The sequence below is a fragment of the Aplidium turbinatum genome, chromosome 4, assembly GCF_918807975.1.
Source record: "Aplidium turbinatum chromosome 4, kaAplTurb1.1, whole genome shotgun sequence".
Classification (NCBI taxonomy): domain Eukaryota; kingdom Metazoa; phylum Chordata; class Ascidiacea; order Aplousobranchia; family Polyclinidae; genus Aplidium; species Aplidium turbinatum.
Window position 1 is genome coordinate 18,132,671 of NC_137475.1, and position 25,261 is coordinate 18,157,931.

At 41.6% G+C, this 25,261-nt stretch overlaps 1 protein-coding gene across 7 annotated transcripts in view; it reads right to left on the reverse strand.

The window, feature by feature from the left end:
• Positions 1-25,261, reverse strand: part of LOC145769666 (aquaporin-3-like) — a 138,441-nt gene that overhangs the window by 26,249 nt on the left and 86,931 nt on the right. For 6 of the 7 annotated variants that reach the window (XM_082581338.1, XM_082581340.1, XM_082581336.1 and 3 more), the window contains exon 4: positions 17,848-17,985. The exons of the other annotated variant lie outside the window; for it this stretch is intronic. In XM_082581338.1, the coding sequence (XP_082437464.1) occupies positions 17,848-17,985 (138 nt within the window). The remainder of the gene's footprint in view (positions 1-17,847; positions 17,986-25,261) is intronic. 7 annotated transcript variants of the gene reach the window in all.

Here is a 25,261-nt window from a genome sequence, read left to right on the forward strand (position 1 = left end):
CTGCCATAGCTCGTGGTAAAGAGGCCGGCTCCAGCCTCTTGCGCATGGCCATGCCTTCTCCTCCGCCAGGGGAAAGGGTACGAAAGAGAAAAAGGGGAAAGGCAGCTCCGATTAAGAATAAAAAGCGTAGGATGTCAAAAAAAACTGACATCTTTGCATAATGTCGGCGCTCATCCACGAACAATCTTGCGAGTGTACAAACAGTGAATTGGATTTGTTTTCAGTACCACCGACCCAAACGAGCATCGATCATGGCAAATGGGTCGAGTATCGTCCGATGTCTACACTCTCGGACGACGGTCCTGTGGAATTTCTCGTGCCTGGGAGCGGGGGTGATTATCTGGATCTGGCGAACATGTTTCTCCACGTTAGGGCAAGCATTAAGAATGACGCCGGAACCGATATTGCGGCGGATGCTGACGTGGGCCCGGTCAACAACTGGCTGGATTCGCTATGGAGTCAGGTGGACATGAGCCTCAACAACGTACTCATAACACCGTCCACCAACACATACCCGTATCGCGCTTACATTGAAAACTTGCTCAGCTATGAAAAGGAGGCGAAATCGTCACAATTGAGCGCATCCGTGTGGGCAGATGACACCCCGGGTCAACTCGACTCTAGAGCCGACGCAAACAAAGGCTTCACAAAGCGAAAGGCTTTGACGGCCGAGAGCAAAACAATAGACATGATTGGTAGATTGCATCTGGACATGTCCTTCCAACAGCGCTATCTGATCAATGGGGTGCAGGTCAAGTTACGGCTCATCAAATCTAAGAAAGCCTTTCATCTCATGGCGGCACAAGACAACTTCAAAAGCGTGTTCAAGGACGTCACCTTGTACGTGCGCACCGTCACTCTCAACTCTGGCATTGCTCTTGGACATGCGGCAGCCCTCCAGAAGGGATTGGCGAAGTATCCCATCAGACGTGTACAAACAAAGGTATTTTCCGTACCTACCGGCAACATGTCCATCAGTAAGGAAAATCTATTTCTTGGCCCTGCCGAGACGTGTCGTGATCGGTTGCGTCAAAAACAGCGCCTTCAACGGCTCAATCGCTGAAAATCCTTTCAATTTCCAGCACTTTAACATCAACTTTTTATCACTCTATCGTGATGCAGAACAGATACCCTCACGCCCCTTGCAACCAGACTTTACAAACGGACAAGTGGTGCGCAGTTTTATGACCCTTTTCACCGGAACAAACAAGCACGGATCGGACAGTGGGAATAGCATCGACCTGGCTTCCTATCCGCGCGGTTTCACTCTGTTTGCCTTTGATCTAACCCCCGCAATGTCCAATGACGGCCCTCACATGGATCTTATAAAACATGGGAATCTAAGATTGGAAATTCATTTCGCCAATGCCCTGCCCGCTACAATCAACATCGTGGTCTACGCCGAATTCGACAACCTGATTCAGATTGACCGATCGCGCAACGTCGTCTTTGACTATTCGGCATGAACACCCTTCAGATTTCCTCCATCCTGCAAAGTGACCCGCATTCTAGCTCTGTGTTTTGCGAAACGCTACCCAGAGATCATCTCCTTCGTCAAAAGCACGATGCCCCGAAGGCCTACGTTGTAAATACTGACCCTAGTCATAAACCCGGTCAACACTGGGTGGCGGTGCTGATCGATTCCAAGCTGACTGGAGAATATTTCGATCCTGTCGGTCTCCCGCCTCTGCACAAGGAATTTTACCAGTTCATGAAGCCGTACGACTGGAGCTTCAACTCGACGCGATTGCAAGGACCTTCTAGCAAAGCCTGCGGTTTTTATTGCGTTTTTTATGTGCTGCACAGATGTCGTGGTTGGTCGAAAGACGATATAATTGGATGCTTTTCAGATGTTCTCACAGAAAATGATGCACGCATTGAACAATATATCAATAATCATTTTTTATTGCAATAAAATATACATATTTTAAATGCGAAGCATTTAATTAATAAAAAAAAAAAAAAAAAAAATTAGACGGCCCCCCGCTTGGCCTTGGGTTCTCCGAGTTTGCTCCGAATATCGTTGACAATCTGTACGGCGTTGTGGAACTGCTCGGCGTTCTCCGGGTCGGCCCACTCCCCGTCACGATTGACGACCGCAAATTCTTCGGTTTTTTCAGCAAGGTAGGTCAGGTATTGCTTTGGGGCAAATACGGTGGTGACGTCAAACCGAATGACTATGTTCATTTCGGCAACTTTGCTCTTGACTGCCGCGATGCGCTCATTGTGTTGGCAGTCTTCATCTTCGCTAGCGGTCGCCCAGAATATAATGTGCAGGTAGGGTCTGGTCTTTCTTTTCGGGGCAAAGACCAAGTAGGGATTGTCACAAAAAAGCTGTGTGGCCACCTGCCACAGCTGGGCATCGTTGAATTGAACGTTGCCACATCGCACGCTCAACAGACCGCGACGCATGTGACCGGTGAATGCAAAGCCTCCGCATTCACCCTCGTCCATAATTTTGCTGAAAGTTTCGCGGATGCTGGCCGATTCCTTTCTGAGCTCAGCCGCACGTTCAAAGAGATTTTGCGCCTCCATCAGGTGTTCGTAACAGGATGCGTAGGGGACGTTATCAACGTTTGTTTGATGGCTTCTGGCTTGCTCTTCGAGGTCGTATGCTTGACTCGACAGCATGCTTTGTGATTGTGATTCAAATACACACAGTTATATAGCTCCCATAATGTGCCCTGCAGGCCGGTTACAAAAGCAGTGGTGATGTCGTGACATCGTCATTGGCGACACGACGTTTAATGTACAAGTTGGAGATGGCACCTCGCTTCTGCGTGTACGTGTACATGTCAGCACCATGAACTTTGAAACTTGTGTTTGCTCCCGATAACGTTTCCCCGATTGTTAGCACATTGTGGAAGCCCTCTCCCGTAAGCGGGTTCTGGTGTTTTGACAGCCCCTTGCAAGAGAGCTTGTCGCCTCCTGGCCCTTCGCAGTAATACGTTTTACTGCAAAGACTGGTCATTTCATCCCCGACCCATTCTAGTTTGAAAAGCCCTGGCTCGCGCTTGTCATAGATTGCCCTGGCCTTGCAACAATCTTCGCCGCCGACCCACTCACCGCCGTTTGTTTTTACGTCAATGAATGCCTGCATGTGGGCATCGCAGGCCGGTGAGGGCAACCACTTGTGGTAGTTTGTATAAAACTCACGCCGCAAACTTGGAATGACCGCCTCGTCGAGGGTCGCAGTGCTCAGGGCCAGATATGCGCTGTCTATATCCATGTAAGTGTATTGGTAATTTTTACGGTGCAGGTACTTGTCTATAAATTCGTAGTAGAACTTCAACATAAATAATTTGGCGTATTGGTATACAAAGAAGGAAATATGCAATGGCAGATCAATGACGATCGCTTTCGGGTTGCATTGCACTTCGTACACTTCTTCCGTGAGAGGAGTGAGCGCCCGGAAGCGATGCCGTGCCACCAGCTCTCCCACTTTCTCCTCATTGCATATTTCGTTAGTCATGTACCTTTCTTTTCGCGTCGCCATCTTGCCGTATGCACTGTTGCCCAACAATTTAAAAGTGTCTGCGATTATTTTTGTTTCCGGAACTCGGTCACCTTCGCGTCTTGCAGTCGTGACTTGGGCGGCGAATGACTCGAATGCATTGCACGGTGTGTAACACACCACCTGGTAGATCCGGCTGACCTCCAACTCTTGGGCCATGTACCACTTCAGGAGCGGGGTGGCCAACAGTATTTTTTCTCCTTTCATGCTTCCTATCAGGGTGCGTCTAGGTCTTTTCAAAGCGCCCATTCGTTTGGCAAATGTGGCCATGCGTTCGCCCACGTCATCGATTGTGACGTCGATATTTTTAAATATTGGACTCCTTTCATCAAAGTGTCTGTACAGTCGATCAGGGACCGCAATGTCGACTTCGACCATGCCAAATAAATCACCGCGCTCGATTTCACCAAGCACGTCGGCTTGTGTTGTTGGCCATTTGGTGCGGTACTTGAACTGCTTTACAAACTCCTTGATCGGGGACTGGCGTCGCATGGACAGCCACTCACATTCGCGCATTGTGATGACGGTGTATCCTATGTCGGTCAAGTACACGTGATTGCTTTCTGTGTCACTTCTCAGCTCGGCCATTGACCTTCCGTTTACAGGATTCACTTCAACTGATGCTGTCAGTCGGCAATCGTGACTGTGGAACATACAGCCATGGAACTGGTAGACCAGACTCCTCTCGGCAACAAATCCGTCTACTGGGATACGCCGTGCCCCTAGTCGGACTTCCCCTCCGTTGAACTGGTGCCTGATGTGTTGATTTTCACACAGTGCAATAAATTCAAGCCATTCACGCGCCAGTTTTCCGTACCACACGCCCCTGGGTCGAACGACAGTGAATTCTGTTGCATTCTCTTTTAGTACAACAGGCGATTCTGTTGGCATTGGGCAAGCCAGGCATTTTAAATACAAACTGTTGCAGTCGTATCCGCGGATTGACTGACAAATTTCGGTCCCCTGTCTAATTCTTGTTTCACCCACCCTATGACGTCGATGAAATACGATTGATGGCCCGCCGACTATGTTGTTTCGCAACATTTCAAAGATGTCTTTTTGTTCCTGACCGAATGTGTAAAATACAATTTTGGGATCGACTGTCTTCATTAACAGGATCTGTGAAACCCCTGGTACGCTAATGGCGTCTTTGAACATGTCAATGCATCTTTCTTTGTAAAAATCAAACATCTTTTCAATGACATTGAGCATAGGCACTACGTCTAAATTGTTGTACCATACAAGAAAATCTCGCATGGTTGACATGTGCTTGTCTCCCCATGTCTGCTCGCAGTACCGGTACTCTGTCTCTGAAATGTTTGATTTTTTCAAAGAACTGTAAAACGCACTGTGAGGTGGGAGGCGTCTCTCGTCCAACTGTCGGAGATCTTTGACCCATTCATAGGGAAAGAATCCCTTCTGTTCTGTACAATTGTACGCCGCAATTAAATTTCTGTAAGTAAATCCTGGTGCCAAATAGTTGCGTAAGTCTAAAAATTTCACTTTGTCTGTCGATATGCACATGTAATCATTGTTTCGTTTGATGATGTGTGGTGGTGTGTCGTTGTCATAAAAAAATTTTGCCAGGTACCGCCTCATGACATTGACGTCGTATCGCCCCGAATTAAAGCCGACAATAGGTAATTGTTGAAGAAATCGCTCGAGCTCGTAAATGACTTTTTGAAAGGGGTGTTTTCCATTTCGACAAGCCTCCGGTTCCGCATTCTTATACACTTCTAATCTTGCTTCGATTTGTTGCAAGACGTCGGAGAATGTCTCTTTCATTTCGGCGTTGGCTTGTCTCTGTATTTCAAACACCCTTTGCATGAAGTCATTCACGAGCGCAAAAGAATCACCTTGTGAAATAAAACAGTGAGGTGTTTCGAAACCGGGGACGTTTGACGCTATACTGATTGACATCAAGTTGTGCTTGGCAGTATAGTGTGTGCTTTTGGTCGCTTGAGGCATATCATCATCGGTAAAAAAACTTTCGCAATCAAACGTTGCTCTATAAGGGTAAAATCTTATTTGAGGTGGGGTGGTAATGCTGTGGACTTCCAGTTTGTCAAATACTGTTTCCCGGTTTCGAAACACCCCTCCCACATACTTCATTTTAACTTCACCTCTACACGTTTTTTCATGTCGAATCATATTCCAATTCCTATCAAATCCTTCACCACAAACACGACATTGATATAGTTTGCAGTACATAGCAAAGTCACTTATGAAAGTGAAATGTTTGCAGTTTAAATTTAAGCATAGCGATGGTTCTGTCTTATGCATCTTTTCCCTCACACTTTGCTTTATGAGCTCGGCGTAGACCTCACCCTCTTCATTTGTTTGCAATGTATATATTTTAATGTTAGTGTTAAATAATTTCTCCAAATACCCAATGTCCTCCAGTTTGACCCCGGGAAATGTCTCACTCGGTACCTCCATGAATTGTCGTTGCAGCAGCTTCGTTTCCCTTTCCACGTCTTTGCGTCTTCCTGTTCTGTGGACAGCCATACAACGAAAGAAGCATAAGCTGTCTTGACCTCCGCTGGGTGGTGACAAAGACAACAATCCTTTGTTATTTCTGATGTGGGTAGAAATTTGCGTTGGGTTGCCTATTAGGAAATTGCCCACGCGGTACACGTAAAATGTCACGTTGACAATTTCTTGGACAAACCAACCTGATGATGGTTTTTGCCTATGACACCATTCTAAATAATCCACATCTTCGATTCCATGTAGGAATTCCTCAAAGTCTCTAATGTTTCTAATCAGGTAAGGAGTGCTGTTCACTGTCGTGTTTTGTGATGGATGGAAATACCTCTCTTCTCCTGTTCCAATGTGGCGTAGACGAAATCCAAAGCTGAATGTCACTTTAAACTGGGTTTTTTCGTTTGAATATATTTCTTGCAGTTCCCCGCGCACCGTATCCGTGACTGTTGTAAAATTTTGTGGCAGGGGAAAGTTGTATACGCTCATGACTTTTTTGGAAATTTTTCTTCTCTTTCTTATACTCGACCAATGTCTTTCCATGAATTTTGATCGCTCACCATCATTTCCTTTGCTTGGGGTGTCTGCTTCTTCAACCCTATATTCGGTTGCGACATCAGAGTGTGCTTGTTCCTGGTGGAACTTCAACTGGAATGGATTTGTATACACCACTCCACACACTTCGCATTGTGTCTGTTCACTTTCCCTTCCTTCTGCCCCGTTGCTTGCTTCACTAACCTGACGGAATGGGGTACCACGGTTGGAATGTGCTTGTCTGAAGTGCCGGTACAAATTAAACTCTTTCTTGAACATTTTTCCGCATTCTTCACACTGATACATGGTGCAAGTTTTTGTTATATTTTTACAAGCATCTGCTTTTAACTACCTCTGTTTGACCCCACAGTCTTTCTTTTTCCCTTTTTACAAATGCTCTGTGATTGCATCAAAAAAATGCTTGAAATGTGTTTTGCCCGTGAGCTATTTGTGCATGCAAGAACTCTGGGCTGTGCTATTCATTGATTTTTCTTGAACCAGTGGTGACACCTTGCTCGCTTCCGGCGGGTTTGTCAAAATATCTTTTGTGTTGTTTCCTTCTGTTCTGAACAGCATTTTGCTATTCATCAATTTCTCGTACCAGTGGTGCCAAGTCCACTCCTTCTGGCCTTGTTATTAAACGCCTAAGGCTTGCTTTAAATTTCGTACTGGCTAGCTTTTCCTTGATGGATGACATCAACTCTGTTCTTAGTCTGTACGTCATTTGCTTTTTGTTTCTGTTCTGTACAGTATTTGGTATTCATCGATTTCTCGTACCACTGGTGCTAACTCTATCCCTTCTGGCCTTGTTGTTGGAACGCCTAAGGCTTGCTTTAATCTTGATCTTTTTGAGTATTTATACCGGCCTTGCATCAGTCACTAGCATCTTCTGTTTAATCAACAATTGCAATGTCATTGTCCGACTCATTGTACGATTCTGATGTGACTGAGTTGGATTCGTCTGATCACATTCCGGTTGCGAGTTGGACTCCCCCTTTGAGTCCGGTGGATTCTTATGATCACGTATTGGACCCTGCTGCTGAGGATGATCCAGGAGCGGTTGAGGACACACCTCCTCATCAAGCTGATGTTTTAGAAGAAGCTCAGCCCTTCCTCGATCAAGACCCCGACATACCCCCTTTTCAGGCTGAGATTTTACAAGACGCTCAGCCCTTCCTTGACCTAGACCCTGTCGATTATTATGGTCAGGTCTCTCCTGATGAATTGGACTGGTTATCAGCGTTTGATCCGGATTATGACCTGGACACGGGATATTTTGAATTGCGAGTGCGTGGAAATCTTCGATATTTGTTTCACCCTTCCTTAGGATGGGTTTTACTACCACGTCTAACCGTTGATGCATTACCACTCGGGTCCGAATCACTGATATACCAATATAGCAGTTTACATGGGACTGCCTATTCACCTTAATCCATTTTTTCTTGTGTCGCGTTGTATCGTTTTCACAATGTCTGCTTCGTTTGTTTAATATCTGCTTTTTATTGAGTTGTAATAAATACGTCTTTGCATGCATTTCATAGCAGTTTACATGGGACTGTTTATTCATCTTAATCCATTTGTTTTGTGTCGCATTGCATCGTTTTTACACTGTCTGCTTTGTTGGTTTAATATCAGCGTATGCTGCATATCTTTTCAACTTTGGTTTTCAATATCTGTGTTTATGAGCCCTCGGGCGTTTGTTGCTGCTGCTCGTGTAATATGTCCCTTACATTCATGTTTGAATATGATGTCGCATACCTCTTGATGAAACATAATCTTGGTTATGATGTCATACTTTCGCGCGACGAAACATATGGGTTTCTAATATCCTGTTATGTCTTGTCACTTTGCTGTTCAATGTGCTTCAGTGGTTGTGATGTCACGTATTGTCCTGACGTCACCTGTTGGTTTTCTATAAACTGTCATTCCATGATGGGGTCATCCAAACATCGTTGTCTCAAGTTTCAATGTACGTCATTGCACGATGTCGTCAAACCAGCTTCGTCAAGTGCGACGTCATGGCTTCAATGTACATCATCTCATGATGTCATGTTTGAATATGATGTCGCATACCTCTTGATGAAACATGATCTTGGTTATTATGTCATACTTTCGCGCGACGAAACATGTGGGTTTCTAATATCCCGTTATGTCTTGTCACTTTGCTGTTCAATGTGCTTCGGTGGTTGTGATGTCACGTATTGTCCTGACGTCACCTGTTGGTTTTCTATAAACTGTCATTCCATGATGGCGTCATCCAAACATCGTTGTCTCAAGTTTCAATGTACGTCATTGCACGATGTCGTCAAACCAGCTTCTTCAAGTGCGACGTCACAATGTACATCATCTCATGATGTCGTCATTTCGGTGTCGTCATGTCATTGTGACGTCAATCACCAATCCGATTCGGATTGGTGTTTGCTTTACACTATGAAGCCCGCACAACAAGGCAGCTGATGTCATCGCATGATGTCGTTATCCCCGTTTCGTCATCGAATGATGTCATCGATCCAGCAACGTCATACGTGATGTCATAGTGACGTCAAGCACCAATCCGTAGGATAAAACTCACTATATACTACTGACAGAACCTAACCCCATAATGACAGAACCTGCCACGAAACATCACCGAGACGACACGACCGACAACACGAAAGATTTTGTTGAAGTGAGAGTTTGTGAGATTGAAATGATAGGTTTACAATTTTTGAATATTAGGGAAAGTGATTTTGAAAAAAACTTTCAAAACGATTTTAATGGAAATAAACTGCTTTTTCTTAAAACCCTTATTCTCCGTGGATGAAGTGTGAACAATGCTACTGTTTTGTTATTGATGGATCATAATTTTGGAATTTTTGGCCTAATTTGAACTTGCAAGTAAAGCTAAATCTTATCGCAACATACCTGAGAATTTGAAGAATACCTGGCAGCCGTGGATGAAGTGTGAAACACTTAAAATTAGGCTTATTATTTGGCTTCCCATCAACACTTTGTTTTAAAACCCATGTTAGTCCTGACTTTTGCAATAAGTTTGAAGTGTTGTTTGCTGCTGAAACGTAAAAGTAGTTTTCCTTACAAGTTTTCAGAATGGACGGAGGCCTAATGCTGCAATGGTTGTCAACTTATCCAATGTAGCTTGCAGCCTAAGTGTGAATTTCAAATCCATTTAAGGCTTGAAAGTATAACCTCCTAGTAGCAGGGCTGAATTTGGCCTAAGTGCTGCCCTAGGCAGATGAGAAAAGTGCCGTCCCCCAAAAATAAATTTTCGATGGTGATTTTCGATTTTTCGAAACAACACAGGCACTTGTTCTCATTTGTCTTCAATGCCGCCATTTTTATAAAACTTCATGAAACTAAAGTTCTTTCGTAAACTAGTCTTACTTTTTGGCTTGTTTACATAGCCTACTTGAAGCATCAAGGCAAGTAGCCTACACAAAATAGCCTGCAACTTTTCCATCAACCTAACATTAACTAAAAACATTTTTTCTAGGCTCTTTTAAATTTACTAACAGTGAAACAAACCGAACAAAGATTAATAAAAATTGCACAGACAAAGCCTAGTCCTTCATACTAAGCGAGACAGATAACTAAAAGAACCGATAAGCAGCACATATTGTTGAAAACCAATCAAGCGTGAAGTACTCTAGGGGCGATGACTTGCCATACATGACTTGCCGCACTGTTTATAAATGTGTGTGATGTGATAACATATTAATTAATTGCTATACATCAGAATATATCTGTTGTGAATTATTATATTCACGTACAGTATTATCAATGTAATGGCCTACCGTAGGCTACATTCGTATATTTTGCCGCACCCAATAATTTGCCGCCCTAGGCAACTGCCTACTCTGCCTACTGATAAATCTGGCCCTGCCTAGTAGCTACTTTCTGAAGGTCATCTAAAAGTACAGCACACATCTGAAATACGGATTTGGTCTTCCGCCACGTTTTATAGGTCTAGCTAAGCTGCGTCTAGACAAAAGTATTAAACAACTTCGCGTTTGTTCCGGCTGAAACACGTTCAATGTTTAAACATTTGCTTATGAGACAACACAAAATCTGTCTTGGTTTCGTTCTATTTCCAATTAAGAATAGCAACTCGAAACGAAACCCACGAGAACCTCCGAACGCAAAAAGCACATTGTAATGTTTTAATGTCTTGGAACTGCGGTGCACTCAATTTAGTTTTTTTTTAACGAACTGGTGCAGTCAGTTCCTTATAAGATGCAGATAATGCGGTGTTAGGGGGCGTATATATACAGTAGAACTTCATGTACACTACATAAGCTGGCTCCAGGTGCCCTGCGGTCGCAGACACGCATATTATCCCTGAAAAGGGGGGTGTCACGATTTCCAGTTGATTGATTGGTTTATTTTGTTGTGCAATATTATAACAGCAAAATCATTAAATGATGCAGCACGCTTAACGAACACAATTAAAACAAAGAAAAATAACAAAGAGTCAAGACAGAAACAAACTTGCATCCATGATATGTCAAAATTTCAAGTTCCAATATTAGGTGTTGATAGTCAACGATTAAAAGCTTAAAGAGTATCGGTCCACATTAGTAAATTACACTGCATTAACTTTAATATTCTGCAATTAGATAGTTTTTGGAAAATTTTTTAAATGAGTCAAAAGATTTTTTTTTAATGTCTAGTGGGATTGAGTTCCATATTTTTACTCCACTATACTTGATGCTTCGTTGAAGTCTTGTAGTAGCATACAGAGGAACAAAGTAATTAGGCTATCATTTTTGATTGAACATCTAGTTGAGCGATTATGAACGTTTTATGTTTTTTTGAAGTAATTCGAAAAAGTACAGGGTAAAGAATTATGGTTATATTTAAACATTAATTTAGTAATCTCTAGTAAATGTCTTTTATTTTTAGAACATTTACCTGCTTGAAGTATGGCGTAACGTGTTCTGACCACAACCCTCCAGAAACTATTTTGATTGCTTTGTTTTGCAACTTTTGTAGTTTTTCGATATATGCTTTGTAGTTTGTATGTAGAGCCCCAAATGGCTATTCCATTCATAATATGTGGGTGTATGAGCAAATAATATAACTGCAGTCTAGTGGTTTATTGTTGCCTGGTTTGATAGAAAGCGTAAAAATTAATGACAAACTATATTGTTATGGTTTACCGTAAACCGGGGCTACTTTGAACGCCGGGTAACTTAGAACAATTTTTTTTATTTTATTTGTTCATTTTATGTTTACCTAAAAACGTATCTTTGCTTGTTTTATTTTTCTGTTTAGCAGTCAACTTGTAAATAGTGTCTGGTAAACTATTTCTGAAAACCTTGTCTGTTCGAAAACAAAGAAGATTGCTGCTTTGAGACTATTCTGCTTTCATCCTCGATTTTGAGGGAAATAATCAGTTTTGGCAAGGTAAGAATACTTCACTGTGTGTCAGTGGTTTTAACCCTTTTGGGCAAGACCTTCTTATCAATTGCAGGGTAAGTCATAAGCAAGTTATATCAATATGCACATCGAGTTTTTTTGTAGCAGTTTTGGAAAGCTTGGGTCATATACTAGATGGGGTTACTTTGAACAGTATTCTGGGGTTACTTTGAACGTCAAAAGTGGATTTCGAAAATGCGGTATTCATCCTTTCGATCCACAAAAAGTGTTGGAACGGCTTCCAAATTATGATTTGAATGAAAATGGCCATGCCAGTACAGGTACCGACACAGCTCGCAGAGTGTCAGATGCAGTTCTTGAAGTGCTTAGAGTGATGTGGGTAGGGATGAGGACAGACCAAAGAAGAGAAAAAAGAAGATCAATGTCATTCCAGGGAAAGGCATCACATGTGATGAGATAGCAGAAGCAGTTGAGCATCAGAGCACATAGCAGTAACCATTCATTTATTTCTAGAACCCTCTGTTTTTTTTTAGTCTTATTGCAAAGGTTAAATAACTTAATTTTATGTACCAGTAGGCCAACTGGTATTGGTGTCTAAAATATTTCTGCCATGAAAGCACATCATTAACAACTTCATTACCATTTGCAAAAAGCTACGATTTCGTTGCACTGCTGCTCTGAATAAATATTTTTGCAGGCACATCTAAAAGTGCAACTGCAGTTACCGGTACGGACGGTGAAGATGAATCGGATAGCGATGAGTCGTATGAGGACGAAATCAGATGATGATACGGTTTCTGATAGTGATATTGAAAAAAATGAAGCAAAAAGATCTAATAAAAAATATATTGCAACTGGAGAGTACATAGGCTAATTGTTGAATACGAAGGGCAACATTTCCCCGGTAAAGTGACAAGTGTTGAGAGCGAAGGAGCGGTGATATCGACATTGACAAAGTGTAATCGAAACGGATGGAGATGGCCCCAAACCAAATATGAGATGCTCTATGAGTGGGATGATGTTGTCAAAGTACAGCCCAAAGCTATTCCTCTCAATAACAGAAATATTTTTCGATTTCCTGACTTAGAATACATGTGGGGCAAGTAGTTACAAAACCGATGCTGATATGAACTGTTTTGAGCCATATTTCTTGTTTTCCTGTAGCATCATAATTGCTATTGCCAATTCGTGTACCAGTTCGTGTAAATATGTTCTCTTCAGTGAAATATGTTGCTTATTGTCAATCTACTACAGTACTGATATCAAAAAGGTTTTTTAAAAACTTTCAATGTGTTTAAAGTAACCTCATATACAGCCAAATTTGAACAAACGTTAACAATTCACGTCTGTTCAAAGTAACCCCGATTACGGGGTTACTTTGAACACCGACATTTTTCAACAAAAGCGGTTAAGATTGAGATTGAAACTGAATGTTGTTTGTGCTATTTAGAGACCTAGTTGGTCCCCCTAACATATTGCAATTTAGCGCGGATAGGTTAAGAAACCGCTGATGCACTTAATTTTGAAGTCAAAAAGCGTTCAATGTAGCCCCGGTTTACGATAAGTGGAAAAATATGGAACTTGATGAAGTCCTATTTAACCCTATCTGTTACTGCTTCCTTTTGGCGGCAAGAGTTACTGGCCGAGACCATCAGGTCTACGTCTGTCTTACTGCTAATTACTCCGTCGGCTGATATCAAATAACAACGGGAAAAAGTATGCCGTTAGTCAAAAGCCTTATCTATCACTTCAATCAATTTATTTCGCAAATCATATTCGTGATTGTGTATTTTAGGTAGAAAAGGTGATAAAGACTGGGTTTTTGACCTATTTTCGCCATTTCTTGGTCAAATTTCTCAGTTCACATTTTATTTTGAAAGTCTTTTTGCATTGAACACAGAATTTCATCAATTTTGTTTTTCCGTTTCTGTGCAAACAGTATTCCATGCACTTTTTGCACTACAAAGCAATTTGCGCCAATAACAGATTACCTTCCTAATTGATGTCTGCCAACAAAGAATGACTCGTATAGCGTCAGAGACCGACTCCCTACCCAGACAGAAAAATCGACGTTGAATCAATGTAAAAATGACGAATTTTAACGCCTGGGTAGGAAATGGAATTTTAGCGCCGTCGTGTTATGACTGACAGACACAAAATGAAACCGCACGCTAATAGTAAACTGTCAATCAAGCTATTGAATATCATCAAATTTCTTGCATTTTATAACTGGCTGTGACAAAAGGTTTATTGTGAACTTCACAATTATCCGATACCAACATAATCGGAATTAAAAGTTTGGGCAAGAAAAAAAAGTAAAAGTCATGAAATCTCAGGTTTTTAGCGTCACTGCTTCTATGTGAAATTGCTGAATTAGCAGAGGGCGAGACCATAGGGTCTACGCCAGTAACAGGTACGGTTAACCAACAGACAACAATGCACCAAACTCAACTCGATATCATCAATCAGTTACTTTTGTGTCAGGCACAATTTAAAGTTTCTCTAATGCAGCACATGACTCCAAAGTGTGGTTGTGTTTTTCCTTAAAAGTAACAAAACAAGGAAAAAAGGACACCATTGGATCTTTCTTTTTGATATCAGTTGTGATGCGTTTGATCTTAACACTCCTCTTTGCAGGGCACCTATTAAAACAAACAAAAATGGAGTATATTACACATGAAAAAATGAAATGGAAGCAGGGTAGGCTAAATTCTCTTGCAATTATCTTCAACAACTGAATTTTTACATGCTTTTTATTCTAGGCTATTATTGCGAGCTATTCAAATTCAGTGAAGGTTTTTCGACCTTTGATTAAAAAAACTCTAAAAACTATTGTAACAAAACTCAACATTAAAAAAATAGCCAAGGATACACAAGTGATTACAGCCTACAGAACTATATAGGCTAACTGCAACAACTTACTTTGTGTTGACTTTTTGCATTCCTTTGTTGAACGCCTGGTTGTGCTGACATATGTAGTCTTTTCTAAAGGCAAATCTTCTAACATTAGGATACGTTGTCCTAATATTCCATGCAGTATTTGCGCTTTTACTGTAGGCTACTCCTGCAACCAATATTTCCACTCCTCCTTTTTTGCCTGTACTCGTACCTCTCTCGAATCCTTATTGTCGCTCAAAACTACACAATTTTCATAGCTAAACGACATATTTCATACAAACCTCACAAGCTGTGGCACTTTCCATTCAGGACGACAATACTTTCAATTTTCAAACTGAAAAGACTTGCATTCAACCACTGCTTTTCGCAACCTTTTACTACTGCCTTCTGATTGGTCAGAGAAACTTCATTCTCCTAAGGAGAAATTTTCTCCTCCTGGGAGAAGTGTGAATCGCTTGCTGCTTTCTGATTAGTCAATTTCGCCTTATGGTGCCGTCCAACAGTAGGTTTTACAAATACGCTAACGGTAAACGTTATGTAGGTGGTCAAAGAAAACGCTTTAAAGACACCTTAAAAGCTTTCATAAAAGAATTCGCCATCGATGTAGATTCGTGGGAATACTTAGCCGCAGAACGACCAATATGGCGCAGTCTTATTCATACAGGCGCAGAATCAGCTGAGAAACATCGTACGCTATCTGCGGTCAAAAAACGAGAACATCGCAAGGCCCGAGCCTCAAACAACCCTGGTCCTAGCCAACCATCCTTCCAATGTCCATCCTGCAGTAGAAGCTTCACCGCACAGATAGGCCTCATCAGCCATCTCCGCACTCATGTAGCCTTCACTGACCAAAGCCCACACTAAAAAAGTTTGATCTCAGTCTCATTGGCCATCTTCGGAAACGAAGGGCGAACATCATCATCATCATATATGTATTTTCCAAAGGGATAAATTATTTCTTGGTATGCAGGCAATACTCCTGTCTCTCTCCATTTTGCTTCAAAGAAGCCTGGTCTTCATCCCGAAACATCAGGGTTGACCCGTTGTCTGCAGTGGCTCCTCTATTTTCCTCTATTGTTGGCATCTTCAATTTTTAAATTTATTTTATCAGGTCATCCTTCACAGTGTCTTTCCATGTTTTTTTTTGGGGTCTTCCTTTTTCATTTTTCCCATCACTTCCTCATTCTAAACTCGCTTTGTCAAAGTATTATCCTGCATTCGTTCAACATATCCAAACGACATAATTTGGGTAGAACTACAGCTTGCCTGTTTATGATCTCAAACGATGTCCACGCAAGTACTACCCAATATCCTCAACATCCGTCCACATCATTTGTAATTTTGTCAAGAAGTGTCTTGCCGCACATCATTCGCCTCATTCTCATTTCTGTCGTTTGCATTCGCTTGATATCTATCTTCTTTATCGCCCAGCCTTCACTTCTATAACACATCACGCTTCTTACACACACGCCTTATAATATAATCTTCCTTTTAGTCTGCGAGAAAGAATTCTGCCACAAAGTGTGCCTAATAGTTCTTTAAACTTTTTCCAATCCGCACGTATTCTTGCCGTCACTGCTCTGTTGGTGCAATTATCTCTTCCTAGCATATCTCCAAGATAGAAAAACTCCGTAACAACTTCTACCTCATCACATCCCAATTTCACATTTTTCTCGTATATTTAATCAACTATAATACCTTTAAAGCGGTGGGATGGCGCAACGGATAAGGCGTTGGCTTTCCAATTATGCAAACCTGGTTCGACTCCCGGCTTCAGCTGGTTGTTGAAAACACCGCTCACCTCTACCCAGGGTGTAATAAATTGGGTGGGCGTAGTTGCTGAAGTAAAGGCGGCCGAGAGAAAGGAACTGGCCACCCTACTCTCCTTAGTGCCGAAGGCTTAGTACAATGAGAACCTTATCTTCTCATACCCGACACTTGAATCAAGTATGGGACCCCCCTTTACCTTTAATACCTTTACATCTTCTACAATCATACAGCATCCCACTCATCAACCCTCCATGAATGCCAGAACATCTCTTGTGCACCCAACACTTGCATTTAATACACAGAATAGAATTACTCATTACTCAGGTAACACTTCAATTGAAGGAATCTATTAAATGTCGTAATGCCGAAAATAGCTTATAGCTTAACTATCAAAATAAACGCAGAAAGTAGTCACGTTTAGTAAACTTTGGCCCAAAGTTTACTTAGAAGTTACATAAGTACTATATGGCAGAGACGAAGCCACGGGGAGCTTGGGGGGAGCGATCGATCTCCCATAATTTTGTCTTACCCCTTGAAGCAATATATTCTTAATACTATTACCAAGGCAGGATTTAGAGAAAAATAGGGCATAGGCTATTGTCCATTTGAGGCCCTTAACCTCTACCCTAATAGCCATAGAGACGAGTATTTCAAACAACCACTGATACCATGGTGAATTATTAGTGATGGAGAAATATGCACGCAAGCAGAGACGTCGCCAACACAGAATTTCGGGGGGGGGGGGCTAATGAGTATTTTGCACATGTCAGTAAGCCCGGCAGCGTGGGAGGTCTGGGGAACACCCATCAACAAATTTTAAAGAAAATTTCCTCAAATTGCGCATTCTGAGAGTACTTTTAGCCCAAATCTATAGTAAAACTTCATCAAATGATACTGTAACAGAGGGTAAAAGTTTATTTGAGTTACATAAAACCATACTAAATTTTGAAGTTGTAGGCTTCTGCCTTTCTAGTCTAATGGTAAATCCGACACTATTACAACTAATGGTACAACTAATGGTAAATCCGGCACCATTACAACATTTCAATGCCATTGTATTACATGTTAGATGACGTTTCATAAATGCTTGGCTCCATTCAGCAGCTATATTGTTAAACAAACTTTTTATTTCAAACATTACAATATTTGCCCCACCCCAAAAGTTTTTTTTGCCCCTTAACATTTTCTTCCTGGCTACGTGACTGTTATAAGCTCTTACATCACTGTGAAACGTGAACAGATAACGTTTTGTGCAAAAAGAATAGTTTTACCATTATAAACAGAATAGACAGCCGCTCCCGATACAAAGGCACCAATCATTTGTGAAAGTACATAAAGAGGAAGTTTGTATAAAGGAAGCTTGCCAAATGCAGTGAACGCGAGGGAGACAGCAGGGTTGATGTGTGCACCTGCAATACAACAATAACCATTGCAGACAGCCTCAAATAGCTATTTGCAAAAAGCATAACTAACTACAAAAAATATCACAAAAAGTCAGAGGTGAGCAGTTGTGCGCTACTTTTGTGGAGCCGCTACATTTTTTGTTGGAGTAGCGGTTGCAGTAATGTCGCTACTTTTATTAATATAACGGTAGCGGAGAGGCGCTACATTTCTTCCCGCTACCCGCTACTTTCCAGTTTAAAGTGAAATATTATTGATTCGTTTTTATAAATTTTTCTCCGAGAATGAATTTTTTGGTGTGTTGGTGTCATCGCATGAAACGTCGGTACAGAAAAAAAGTCAATTGTGGGGGTTTTTTTTCAGACAGAAGCAAGTCCTTGAACTTTCCTAGTGCCAATTTAAAATGTCTCTTTATTAAATACAACACCCCCATTTCTTCCAGTATTGCCTTGGAGAATTTTTTCTCCATTGGAAAAGATGTGCTGAAGCCAAATCGGGCAGGACTCAGCGACTCGCATTTTGAAATGCTTGTGTTTTTGAAAAAAGCGTAACAATAAATTTTAGCTAGAACGTGTTTTCTATAAAGACGTTGAAAAACGAATGATATCATTCGTTTTCAAGGTCATTTTGACGCCACAAAGTGCTTCCTATGCAAGTTTAACGTCGACACAAAAGTAGCGGGGGAAATAGCAGTAGGGCGAGCTACTTTAGCCCGAGTAGCAGTAGCGAGCTACTTCTAAAGTAGCGGATGCCCACCTCTGCAAAAAGTTGTTCGATTCAAACAGATAGCCTAACAAACTTTGTAACGGCTTTGTCGAACGTTGTAAAATTCTTTAAGTTTGCGGACATATAAATTGAATAAATTTCATAGAAGCTCTCTGTCGTAAATATAATTTTAAGTGAAGCGTATAAGATACTGAGTAGGTAATATTTCGTTTTGACGCAAAACTCTTTGCTATGACATTGTTTCATTTCGCATTAAAATCTTGTCTCTCGGTAGTCGAGTGTAGCAAGAATTGACAGCGATAGACAATAGACGCCTGTTTCGCTAATGAGGCTGGGCTCATTAGTAACGCACCACAAATTTATGCCACAAAGCTATTGACCGCTGCTTTAGCTAATTGAATTCTTAACATTGTGGAAAGAAAACAACCAAAAGTAATGCAGCGTGGTGATTTTTCCATTTGTGGTACGGTACGCGAGGAATCACATTTGGGTACTTTCACCCACCTTGCCAGAGTGCTCAAACTGCCGAAGTTAAAAACATTATGTATTATTTATTTATTTATGTTATTATGTACTGTATGTTGTTATGTTGTTGTATGTATGTTGTTGTTTAATGTATGTATTACAAAAACTAAAATGGCTAAGTTATGCGCTATACCTAAGGTTTCATGCTAGGTACAATCGTCAGGCGCAACACTGAAAAAAAGTAAGCAGGAAAAAGTTAAAATGCAACTAACTGATGAAAAGCAATCAAGTAAAAACGCAAATGACTAAGTCCAAAATTGTTTACCGGCAAAAATAGCGAACAGTTGTTAATTATGACGTAGCAGCAAATGGTAAAAATGTTATCCCAAATGAACAAAAAAAAAAACAGTATAAAATATTGAATTGACACGCATGATGAAATTGTAACTTATCAACATAAATTGGGTAATAATGATTGAAAACGAAGGCGAAGGTATAAGAGGTTTAAACTGTTTGTAGCTTTTTAATTTAAATTTATTTCTATAAATGCACTTTGAAATTATTTCGTCTCTTTTGTTGATGCATGAAGGATTTGCTGTAACAATGAAAGCACAAGTCGCATCTTCGTGATCCATATCTGTATGGTTTTGAATTGGCGATAATTTTTCATTTGATTATAAATATTTTGTTATGATTGTTCAAAGACCAGATCAATTTGGAAAGTTCTGTTTCGTTTTTGTATTTTAGATTGTTGAAGGACTTTACGTGGATTCTAAATCTTATTTTAAATTTACATCCTGTGAGTCCAAACAATTTTTGTTCAATGTTTGAATGAATGACGATAGCTTGATAGACGATACAGGCAGCAGGACCATTTATCAGTGGCGTAGCCAAGGGGGGGGGGGGGGGGTTGGGGGTTGCAACCCTCCCTTTGGCACGCGTGTGACGTCACGATATTGAGAATGATGCTTTCAGTCTAAAAAAAATTGCCTAATTTTATACAAAACTGCATGAAAAGAGCGAGTTTTGCCAATACCAAACATTCAAACATCTCAGCCAGGAATTAGCAACAAGAAAACATAGGGACTTAGCTTTATTTCCGAAAAATGCCGAAGAAAACATGATCTTATCCTTTTGCTATGCCACCGGACAGCACCATTTTACAGGAATATTCATACCCACATTTTTGTTGAAAATGCCCTCAGAATGCACCAAATTCAAAGTAACTTTTCAAAATTTTCTGGGGGAGGCCCTCCAGACCCCCCGCCGCTGGGTCGTCAAAACCCCCCCCTTTCAAAGTTCCTGGCTACGCTACTGCCATTTATGTATGTATGTACATCAAATATAGTTATTACTCTCTACAGTCTACACTACACCCTTGACAGCCTGTTTCACCCTAAAAGGGGGATCATCAGAAGTTGCAAGCATCATATCCACCCACAATAAATCAATATTGCAGGCTGATAATGAACCATCTCAGCCTGGTTGCAATTGCAGGGTGAAACAAGATTGTCCTTTAAATGGGCAATGCTTGCAGAAGGCCGTTATTTACAAAGCCACCATTGATAACGGCCCAAGCAGTGGTTCCCAACCTTTTTGTTGTCACGGACCCCTTTAGACAAATTATTAATTCTGCGGACCCCTACCTAAATTTTGCCTGAAACTCAATTAACATACTATTGACTATTGTAATAATTATGCTACTCAACTACTATATTGTGTCATATTGCATTGCCGCTATGACTCCTGTGGCAAATATCAGGTTAAAAACAGTTGCTCCAATAAGAAAATGAATGAATTGTTCAAGAAATGTCAGCAGTATTTGAATATTTAAGGAGACCTAAAGTGCCATGCCGAAACTTATGAGATAAACTTGGTTGCACCGCATGCTTTCTATTACGTAATAAACGAGCCAATCCTGATAAATACCGGTAATCGACATGCCTTGTGGTAGATGTAGTTTAAGGTCAATGTACACACTGTAGGCAGTAGCATAGATTTATTTTAATGCATACCGGTACAGTTCATTTTTGCGAGCGTGAGCTCGACACATTTGCATTTAAAGAGAGAAATGAAAGTAAAAAGAGCGCTTTTCGTTTTTTTTTTTCAAAAATTCATCAAGGTAATCATGGACCCCCAAATGCTTTCTCACGGACCCCAGGTTGGGAACCATACTGGCCTAAAGGTTCTAAATTACATTGGTTGTTGTGAAACGACTTTTAAAGAACGATTCTCCAATCACAAATGTTCCTTCATGGATAGGTTTAAACGAAACAGCACAGAACTATCTAAGGCAGTTTGGGACCTCAAGGATAGGGGTGTTGATCCTAAAACAACATGGTCTATCCACAGCTGTGCTCGGCCTTACAGTGGAGGTGGTCGCAATAATTGTGGCCTCTGTCTCGCTGAAAACCTGGCCATTCTAAAGGCTGATTGTAACCACCTTCTAAACCAAGGGTGACGAACCTTTTTGCGGTCGCGGGCCACTTTGTCGATTACACATGAGTTTTCGGGCCACACAACTTTTTAATCGTAACCTACTATGAAATCTTTTAGAAGCGACTCAAGATATTTTTCATGAAAAGTAACAAACGGCAGATGAAAGTAATAAAACCCACACAGTTGAAATTATCTTACGCCAAGACGACCAGAAAAAGGGGCACTGGTTCGTCCCTCTAAGTTGTTTACAGAGACTTAAATTTAGAGAGCTTGTAACATAAGTTTCCCTATCCTTTCTAAGACTTCTTTTAACACACAATTTTTGAAGTTGATTTGATTTTCTGATTGAAGGATTAAAAATAGTCTTTCACAAATACCAAGCAGTAACACCAAAAGATTTTAGCCATCCGGACGGCAAATAACAGAAAACTGGAATGATTGAAAAGTAAAGTGAACAGTGCTGACTCTACCTTTGAGAAGGCGCCTTCCCGCAGGTAAAGCACTAACAAATCAGATGACGCGTGCGTAGAAACAATAAACAAATGAGCCTCTGGAACAGGCACCTACGAGGAAGTCAAAACGCTCTCTGGGCAGACGCGCGGAACGCTTCTGCCAAAAGTGGGAGGCCGCTTTCTTTGCGAGGAACCTGCAAGCCAAGCTTCGTGTTTTCCCGCTTAAAATGAGGAAAACGTACGACTCAGAGTCGTTGCCACCAGGCAACAGATCACCTGCTTTATCTGCCGGTCATCAGGTTTTCACAAGCCTGATTGCGGAGCTGCACGATCACAGTTCCGAAAAAACAGGGCAAAGAAGCGCAAGAACCCCACCATGGGCGATGATGGCTTTACCACCGTGGGCCACGGAGGGAAACACAACCCCAAAACCCCCATGCGAAGCACCCTTTCTTCAGCTACTGAGAAGTTGGATAACCTCCTTGCCAACACATCGGAGTCCAAGACATCGACTCCAAACGTGCCCTCGAACAAGCGGAGATCAGTTTCTCAACCAGTATCTTTTTTTTCAGACAAAGCAATCGGATCTCAAATCAGTTTCAGAACAACTCCAATAAGCGATGAAGAACCCTCTAAAAACTTCTCCAAAGCAGAGGAGCAAAATTGTAGAAGCAGCTCTATCACTGAGATACACGATAAAAATAACACAACTCTTATCAGGAAAGATGACATACCCAAAGAAGTACACAGCTTCTATCACCCTATGGGGTGAAGAAGACGACATCAACCCTCAAGAACAGATACTTGAACATTCTGGGAGAGGCCAAAATTAACGAAGGCACATCTGAACAAGCGGATAACTTTAAAAGAAGCAAAAACCGCCATCGACTCTCTGAACAAAGATTCTGCACGCGGATACGATGGTCTAGGCGCATTATTTTCGCGGGCTGGCATTTCCTGAAACACAACATTTTGGAAATGCTTACAAATTGCTAGTTGAGAAAAAAATGACCCCCCTCCAATCCTCCATGAGAGATGCAAAAGTGAAGCTAATCTTTAAAAAAGGCGAAAAAAGCTCAAGCACTGGAGACAGATAATTCAACAATTCTGAGAATGGTCTCATTGATTTCATAGGGTATAAAAACCTAGATACAGACACCAAAACTACATGTTTTGGTCGTATGATGACCGAGTTATGGTCAATTTATTGTTATTTTAATGGTTTGGCGGCCATCTTGGAAGCTATCTTGAAAATAACCACTTTCCGGAAGTTGGATTAAGATTTTGAATATGTTAATACTGACACCGAATACTAATCAAATCAGTTGAAAAACTTTTTGTTGCAATTTTTTGGGTAAGGGTACCCCATATGTCATAAATGCCCTTACCTATCTATGAAATCTTGAAGAAACTCGGCGTGAAACCCATGATGATGAATTTTACCTGTCTTTGGTTTACAACAAAACAAAAAGTAAAATAGAAATGAATGGAGCCCTAACCAAACGAATCAACGTCAAAAGGGGCATTCGACAGGCATGCCCCCTCGGCATGCTCTGTTTCATAATTTGTGCTGACGTGTTCAGTTGCTCACCCATCGCATAGAGAAAAACAACTTATTAACGGTTTTCGCTTTTCCAAGCTGATAATAAAAATACAACAATATGCGGACACCACATTCATAACAAGGGATAGTCCATCTCTCAAAGAAATCAACAGACAACTAGCCTTGTATTAGACCATGTCCGGCCAGAAATTGAACCAGGGAAAGACCCAGATCCAGGCGTCCAAACCTGATCTGGCCCACCAAGCTCAACAGCTCTTTCCTGAAGCTACGATCTTGAACAACATCAAGATCCTGGGCACTTGGCCAGGAACAAACAAAACAGAACTGGACAAAATGAACAGGCAGACCGCCATCAAAAAACTCAGACCATCGCCAACATTCACAAACCACGGAGATTCTCTCTCTATGGGAAGATCTCCATCATCAACACTCTCATGTTACCCGTCACTTTGCATCTGAGTAGAGTGCTGATGCCTACAAAACAACACCTCAAAGACCTCAACAAACTTCTTTTCAACTTCCTCTGGTATCCTTCACCTCACGAACTACTCCAGAGAAGCAAAACACTCCCTTCTGTCAAAGATGGAATCATCAACATGGTAGACATCCAATCCAAATTTCAAACAAGCCGCATCGACAGAATTCGCCATCTCTTTTCTATAGAAAACGCCACCGAAATCTGACACAAATGGGCCATGTTTAATGTGAGCTACAAAATGAGGCACATCAATCCTCTTCGAGGACAAAAAAAGATCCAAACCCTTTTTTTGACCACGATGAGCGTCGCCAAACATACTATCATCCAAAAGAAGATATCTCTGGATATTGGAAACACATGTATATGGAACACAAAACGGTCCACTATCCAAGCCATGTGGGTGATCATGACAAAATACAACACATAACACAAAAGCATAACATTCCTTTGTCATCTGACATTTCCCTTCCTTCCAAACATCCTCCTACGGTCAAAAGAAAGAAGAACCAGTCGAGACTGTCTCTTCAACCGCCCCTCTCAGCCGTCCTCGATGGTAGGGACGACTGATTGCAGCGGTGGGTCTCACTAGCTCAGTAAGGTCGCAGAACACCTTTGAAAAATTCTAGACAGCCAAGGGCGTAACAACCCATCTTTAACCCGTCCCTCTCACTCATCTGAAGTGACCCGATGCCGGAAGAGTGATTGCAGCGGGAAATCTTTAACCGTCCCTCTCCGTCCTTTCACTCGCCCTGGGTCGACAGGATTGCAAAGGCCCATACAAAGAAGACTCTGGGGTCAGCGAAATCTACCCTTCCTCTGGTCGCCCCTCTCTGGCATCTCCGCCAAATGAGATGTAAGACTGCAGTGGCCCTTTTTCACAAGAAGGTTCCCTCTTCAAGAGGGCATCAAGAAGAAGCACACACACAAACAAACTCAAATTAAATTAGGATCAATCTACCAAAACGCGCTAGTTCTCGATCTTGACACCCCATCTCCTAGTCTGCTCCAACATCAGCAAGAGGGAAGTTGAGACAGGCAGATAAGCTTGAGGCAGCCAATAACCATCATTTTTTAGATCCACAGATTACCATCTACAGCGGTGGGGCCCTTCGATCAGAGTAAGTCCCTCGCCTCCCTGGTAGGTATTTTCCATGTAAGTA